This window comes from Nannospalax galili, unplaced genomic scaffold (genome assembly GCF_000622305.1).
Source record: "Nannospalax galili isolate Female #2095 unplaced genomic scaffold, S.galili_v1.0 scaffold86, whole genome shotgun sequence".
NCBI classification, from domain to species: Eukaryota; Metazoa; Chordata; class Mammalia; order Rodentia; family Spalacidae; genus Nannospalax; species Nannospalax galili.
This window is the reverse complement of record NW_008354174.1, coordinates 363,519-371,527: the sequence shown is the minus strand read 5'-3', so window position 1 is coordinate 371,527 and position 8,009 is coordinate 363,519. Positions and strand designations below refer to the sequence as shown.

At 36.5% G+C, this 8,009-nt stretch overlaps 1 protein-coding gene across 2 annotated transcripts in view; it reads right to left on the bottom strand.

Annotated features, from left to right (window-relative positions):
• The window catches only part of Ric1 (RIC1 homolog, RAB6A GEF complex partner 1), a 103,130-nt gene that overhangs the window by 41,588 nt on the left and 53,533 nt on the right, over positions 1-8,009 (bottom strand). For both annotated transcript variants that reach the window (XM_008851190.3, XM_017802740.2), the window contains exon 8: positions 6,569-6,657. In XM_008851190.3, coding sequence (XP_008849412.1) covers positions 6,569-6,657 — 89 coding nt within the window. The remainder of the gene's footprint in view (positions 1-6,568; positions 6,658-8,009) is intronic.

Sequence of the window (8,009 nt, the reverse complement as noted above, 5' to 3'; positions counted from 1 at the left end):
TCTCTTCAGAGTGGGGAATGTTAGAGTAGCAAAAAGCCCCATTAAAAAAAAAGGGAAGAAGAAAGAGTACATGAAATTATCAGAAAAAAATGATGGGGAGATATGGGAGGAGTTGGAGGGGTCGGAATGGGCATGGATTTGATCAAAACACCTTACATGCTTATATCCCTGTATGAAATTCTCAATAAATTATTTTTAAAAAGTTTTACCTAATAAGTTTTTCAAAATTGTGGAAAGGAGTATCCAACATAAAACTGACCACATTAACCATTTTGCAGTGCTGAGTTCACTGACAAAAAGTACATTTATATTATGTAACCATCAGAACCACAGAACTCCATCTTCCCACACTGAACCTCTACACCCACTGAACACCAGCTCCCTTACCTTCCCCACTCAACACCCTGTAATTACCGCTCTACTTTCTATCTTTCTGAACTTGTCTACTGTAGGTGCCTCATGTAAGTGGAATCATACAATGTTCATGCCAGACATATTTCACTTAGCCTGGAATCCACCTCAGGTTTATACAGTTGTACCATGTGTCAGAGGTTCTGTCCGTTACTTCTACTTTATGCAAATGCCTTATTTTCACTATAACCATCCAGCCATCAGTGAAAACTCGCATTCTTTTGACCTTTCAGCTATTCTGAATAATGTTTCTACAGAGGTTTCAATATCTGCTGAAGTCCTTGCTTTCCAGTCTCTTGGATATATATCCAAAGTATAACTGCTGGTGATAGAGAAGTTCTATGTATAACTATCATGAGGAACTGTTGTACTGTTTGATGTAGAGGTTGCGCCATTCCATATTCCCAGCAGCAATGACCAAGGTTCAAATGTCTCCACATCCTCCTTAACACCTGCTGTGTTTTGTTATTTTAAATAATGTCATCCTAATGTGTGTTAAAAAAAAAATCCAGAAAGTAATCTCGAGAAATTAGAAAAAATTAAAGTCAGGTTATAAAACATAGAAAAAAATATAGCTTACATCTAATTAGAGTTCAAAAATAAGAGATTAGGGAGAGGCAATACTCGGATAATGGCTTGAAAACTTTCAGAGTAAGTAAAGCTTAGATCCAGCCAGTCTAATTTTCTAGCAGTATTCAAAACAATCAAAATCCTTCACTACCTACATCAGACTGAAAAGGAAAAACATAAGGCTCAGGAATCTTAAGATACCTATGGAGAAAAGACTAATCTGAAAAGGAACACGAGTTTACTAGAAACTTCCAAAAGCAGCAATAAAAACCCAGTGACACTGGAACTTCTCCAGTGTGTGCAGAGTAAATAATTTTTACTCAACCTGTATACCACATAAAATACCACTATAAATCATGGAAAAATAAGCCACTTAAGACCAAAAAGCAGAGTTCACCATCAGAAAACTTCACTAACGGAAATTCTAAGGAAGTATCTTGGGCATCAAATGATCTCCAGGAGAAGATATGAACTGTTAAAAGAGACGGTGGACAAAACTGGTGGTACAGATGTGGGTAGCACTGGATCAGCATTACATTAAACATCTTCATGTTTAACTGTAATTTAAACATGGTTACCTTAGCTTTTCATGGAGACTATTGAGATTTTTATTATTAAATCAATTAGATTAACAAGGACACAATCATTTTTTTTTCCTGATTTGTTTTCTTACCTTTCAAATCTGAGAAATTTGTAGTCTTGTGGCAATTGTTCTTGATATGGGAACACATTTAAATCTTGGAGGGCAGAGCAAGTAAGAGTTTGGGGAAAGGTTCTTAATTGCCAACACAGATAAGCAGTGTTTTATGAAACTTCTAAGATGGCAACTAATGAGATTATACCATGCTATTCTGGAAAGTTTACTCACCCCAAGCTTAAAAATAGATTTGTTTATCAAATCATTATTATACTCCTCTCTGTAAGCTAAAGTGGGTTGATGTAAAGAGAAGGGAACCATTCTAAGCTCAGGTAGAAAAAGATCTTTAGGCTAGGATCAATAAAAAATTATGGATACCAAGAAAGGCATTATATGTAGAGTTAAAACAGAGCATAGAAAGATGGTGTTCCAGCTAGTTCAGATGATGAGATTTCATTGGCATTAGGTCTTAAAGATGAAATTCATAGATTCTCCATGAAATATGGGACATTCTAGATAGAAAGACAAGGTAAAGGCCAAAGATTTCATGATGTTATTCAAGGATCTTTAGGTAGTGTCAGCAAGCTAAGAAGAACTTAAGACTAACTTAAGTTTCCCACCTGTTTGTTAAAGTACAAACTTACTTGCTGACTAGAACAGCAAACTTACAGGTGTGCCATGAGAAAACTTCCAAGAGAAAAATAGTTATACACTAACTGTTAGAACACATGTGAATGCCCAGCTCCAAGCAGTTAACAACAATTCATTTTGATGTTAAATTTGTGTGAAGATGAAGTCTTCTGCGAAAAAAAAAAAAAGAATGTTTATTTTTCTTAGATAGAGCCTCATATTTCCCAGGGTAGCTTTGTAGTGGAGGATAAAACTGAACTCCCGATTGCCTTGACTCCATCTCCTAAGTCCTGTGACTGCAGGTGTGTGCCACCATGCCCAGTTTATGCAGTGCTGGGGATTGAACATAGGACTTTGTGCATAATAGGCAAACACTTTCCTAATTGAGCAAGATTCTTAGCTATTGAAAACTCAACTTGAAACCACAGCATGGGTGGTTATTTCCAATATTCAAGAGACTGTGCACTGTCCAGTAGGCATATCCGTTTGAATTACAGTTTTTAAAAACTATGTTTGAGAAGGTAAAAATACAATTCTATTTATGGTTGCTTTTTAGAAAATGCTTTTAATTTGCTAGGACACAAATACTCATAAGTTAGGTTAGGCCTAACTACTTAATAACCAAAACTTTTGATATTTATTTTAGCCTGTGTAAAAATTACAGAGACACTAAACACAGAGTAAACCAAGAAACCATAGCAGAGGGATCTGGCACACCTTAATACACCATGTGTAAGATGTGTTGGTGGTGGAATCAACATCTACTGTCACCTTTCTTCTCCTTGCCCATTATAAAGGCTTAGAAAAATTAATTCCAAGATATATTTATGGCCAATTAGATAGAAGTTAAAGTCTTCCAGAGCAGGCAGAGAAATGTCTGGGAAAGCTTTTGCTTCTGTTTTGAGAGGGAGTGAGGGAGCAAGGGAGAGAGGGAGGGAAGGAGGGATAGAAAGAAGGAGGGAGGGAGGGAGGATACCCCTTGCTGCTTTCTTCTTGACACAATATAGAAGTAATGCTTGGAACTAAGAATCTATCTTATGACCTTGAAGGAAAGGTTGGTCAAATGAAGGTCACAAGCAGCTGACTTTTGGATTTCTTGCTACTTGAGAAAATAAATCCTATTTACATCATAGTACAAGTTTTCAGTTAGTTTCAGTCAAAGGCATTCTATGGATACAAAGAGTTTATATTTAATCCTGTGAGTAGCAGAAATTCACTGAAGGATTCATAAAGAATGTTCAGTTTTGTTTATTGCTGTATTGTATCCAGCATTTAGAACACTGTCTAGCATGTTGAACAGACTGAAATCAGGTAAGAGATTACAGCAAAGTCTAAACAAGGAATATAGAGGTTAAAACTAAGTGAGGACAATAGATAATGGAATAAAGATATCTCAAGTGCCTTTTAATACATAGAAATCCTTGGATCAAACAGATTCTTCATATACATACACATATACACACATACATACAGACATACATACATATCCTAACAAGATTTACTTACAGCACGTATCATTTAATTTAAAGTCAGCATAGCATTGTTAACATAGCATTAACAGTATCACAGACCCCTCATCTATGATTTCCTTCTCCATACTCTAAGATACCTAAGATTAACTGTGGTCTAAAACTATGAATGGGAAATTTAAGAAATCAAAATCTCAAAACGGTCTAGCATAGTTTGTGTTCAAGTAAGATCTCTTTTTAATGGCTCCAAAGCACAAGAGTGATTCAGATTATGTAAGAGAAGCCAGAAAAACACTTTTTAAAGTGAACTGGTGAAAGTTCTTGAGGGAAAAAAAGAAAACAAAAAACAAAAACCTGTATGCTGACACTGCTAAGATTTACGATAAGACAATGAATCTCACTCGGGAGACTGAAACAGGATGACTACTAATGCTCAGGGCCAGCCTGGACTATACAGAGAGTTTCAGGACAGCCTGAGCTATCCTGTGAGAGACCTTGTCTAAAAAAAAAAAAAGAAAGAAAAAAATTTTCTCAAATTGCAAAAAGTTATGGCCCCAGTATGTAATAAATGCACTATTAAAATAGAAAAGGCATTAAATTGTGGGTTTAAGATAAGAAATGAACAGCAAACATCAATTGACACTAATATGTTATATCAGAAAGCACTAACTACGCCTTTAGAAAGGGGTACCCTAAAGTAACTGATAATGAGTCATTTATTTAGGTCTGGGATGGTGACACAGAATTGGGAACAGATTTGAACTGAAAAACACAAAATTCCCTGGAGTTGCTACATCTGCAATGGAGAATTAGCTACCACATTTCTTGAAGAGTTGGAAGAATTTGAACAGAAAAGGACACTATCTACAGTTAAGTCTTCCCTGCTGAGCCATTTGAATCTCCTGGAATAAGGTGTTCAACATAATCATAAAAAATCAACTCTGGTTGATTTTGACTAAAACTTAGGCTACTGTATATAGTCAAGAACACAGACACTCTCAATAACAAAAAATTATGTTTGAGAGAAAGGCCACATTGAGCATATTGTTCTAATTGTTCTATTTTACTATGAGTTGTTTATAAAGTTTTTTTGATATTTTAACTGAAATTTTATGGGATAACTGTGATAATTCAATACACACATACAGTGTGTGATCATCAAATCAGGGTGGGATGGTTAATCTTCATTGGCCACTTGACTGGATTTAGAATCACCATGAAAACACATCTCTGGGTGTGTATGAGGGTGTTTTCGGAAAGGTTTACTTGAGGAGACTGGGCAGTACCATCCCATGTGCTAGGGCCCCAGACTGAGTAAGAAGGAGAAAGCAAGCTGAACACCAAAACTCATCCCTCTCTACTTTCTGAGCACAGGCACAAAGTGAGCAGCTGCCTCATGTTCTTGTTGCCAGGCCTTCCCCACCACGATGGACTGTATCCCTACAACTGTAAGCCAAAATAAAACCTTTACAATTTTTATTTATTATTTTTACTTTATGTGTATGAGTGTAATGGCTGCATGTATGTAAGTGCATCTGTTTTGTGCAATGCCCTCAGAAGTCAGAAGAGGGTATTGGATTCCCCTGGAACTGGAATTATGGATGATTATTAGCTGCCATGTGGGTCTGGGAATCAAACCCAAGTCCTCTGCAAGAGCAGCCAGTGTTCTTAACCACTGTTCCATCTCTCCAGCCCCCAAACCTTCCTTTAAGTTGTCTTTTTTTTTTTTTTTAAATATTTTAAAACAACTGATAGTAAACAATTAGGCTTACCTCTTCAGAGGGGGTAATTTTAAAGTAGCAAAAAGCCCCATTTAGAAAGAAAGGGGAGGGAGGGAGGGAGGGAAAGAAGTTGTCAGAAAAAAAGTGATGGGGAGATATGGGAGGTGTTGGAGGAGAGGGAGTGGGTGTGGATTTGATCAAAACACCTTATATGCATGTATGAAATTCTCAATAAAGGTTTTTAAAATTTTTAAAATAATAAAATATTTTTAAAATGTAAAAAAAAAAAAGAGTTTCTAGATTAGGTTTGATGAAGTGGGAAGACCCACCCTAACTGTACACAGCACCATTCCATTAACTGAAGTCCTGGACTGAATAAAAAGGAGAAAGGGAGCACCAGCATTCATCTCTGTCTGCTTCCTGACTGCAGATGCAGGGTGACCCGTGGCCTTGCCTTTTCCTCTGTGTTGGACTGGACCCTTGAACTGTGAACCTAAATAAACCCTTCCTTCCTTGGAAAAAAAAATTGTAACAATATGCTCAATGTGGTCTTTCTCTCAAACATAATTTTTTGCTATTGAGAGTATCTGAGTTCTTGGCTGTATACAATAAACCTGGTTTTAATCATAAGCCCTAAGGTGTTGTCATAGTAAGAGAGTTGATTATATTGAACACCTTATTCCAGAAGAGTCGAATGGCTCAGAAGGTAAGACTTACTGTGGATGGGTATCCTTTTCTGTTTGTTCAAATTCTTCCAACTCTATGAGAAACGTGGTAGCTGATTCTTCATAGAGAGATGTAGCAACTCAATTTTGTATTTTTCAGTTCAAACCTGTTTTCAATTCTGTGTCACCATCCCAGATTTAAGTACGGTATTTTGTCATGGCAATGATAAAAGTAACTAATACACAGGATTATCTCTTACTCTGCCTAACTTGTAAGTAAAACTATTGTTAAGTCTGTATGTATAAGAGAAAAACAGAATATAGAGGGTTCAGCATTACCTATGGCTTTAGGCATCCACTGGGGAATGGGGAAGGGGGGACAGAGAAAGGGAGTAAGGGAGAATGAGACAAGAAATTTAATCTTCACAGATAAAGAAACACAATAAATGCCTTAAAAATACTTACCGGGATATTGTTTTGCTGTGAGCTCTAATTTATGAGATAGCAGCATGGCTCCAGTGGTATTATCTATTGTATAAACCTGTACAGAACCACTGTGAAAACAAACATTTTTAGCAAAAGATGACAATAATAAACAGAAAAAGTATTATCATGGGCATCCTATGTTCTAGTAATAGTGTAAAAAGTAAAACAAAGCTATTTTCCAAGTAATTTGTAGTTATCACATCAATGTTAACAAATGCATAGTCTACAGTCTAGCAATTTCCTTTCTAAATATATTCTAGAAATTCCTAACCTTTTTCAGGTGACACATGCAATATTCACTATCCTACTACGTAAATATCACAAAACAATGGGAACAACCTGAACACATAGCAAAATGAGGGGAAAAAAATAAATTGGTACCATATAGCACTGAAAAAGAATGAAATTTAGCAATATGCATTAACAGGGGCAGCAAATACATACATACATACATACATACATACATACATATGTATGTACATATATGTATGCAGTGTGTGCCTTTAATCCCATCACTTGGGAGGCAGAGGCAGGCGGAGCTCTGTAAGTTTCAGGCCAACTGGGGCTACAGGGAGACTCTGTCTCAAAAAGACAACAAACAAAACAAACACAGTTGTTAACTACACTTGTAATCAAAACACAAAGAGCTGATGAATATAAACTTCGGATTAGTGACTGCCCAGGGAGTAAAAGGGGAATATCACAAAAAGGCAAAGGGCTGCTTCTTTTTTTTTTTAAGTGTGTTATAATATATGTATGCATATTCATATATGAGTGCTCACATGGATGTTATGTATGGAGGTCAGAGGACAACCTGAGTGTTGGTCCTTGCCTCCAACTTTGAGACAAGATCACTTTAGATGCCAGGCTAAATGGCCTGTGAGCTTCAGGGAATTCTGTCTCCAACTTACCTCTTGTCTTAGGCACACAGGGGTAACACATAGGCACTACTGCACCTGGCTTTATATGGATTCTGGGTCCAAAATGAGGCCCTTTGGCATGTTCAGAAAGTACTAGAATGTGATTTTTTCCCCCTCTCCCTGAGCAGCCCCACTTCCCTTCATCCCCTTCTCTTGACAGCATCGGTCTATGTAGTCAATTGTCTTTAAACTACTGATCCTCCTGCATCAGCCTATCAAATTCTGGGATTATAGAAAGAAGCATGCTTCATGCCCAGCATCATAATATGCTTTTTATGTGTGATGATATAGATTATCATTTTATATATGCTTTTTCTGTACATAGGCTATATAAACATCTCACTAAAAAGTCTTTTCAAGGGTCAAGCTTATGAAGGACCAGAAACCAAAAGTAAATTCTTTATACTATTTCTAAGTTATATTTCAAAGGTAAATTATATTTGTTTATAGAGCTATTTTCATCTCAAGTATTTAACCAATGTTCATTCTTGAAAGTGAGG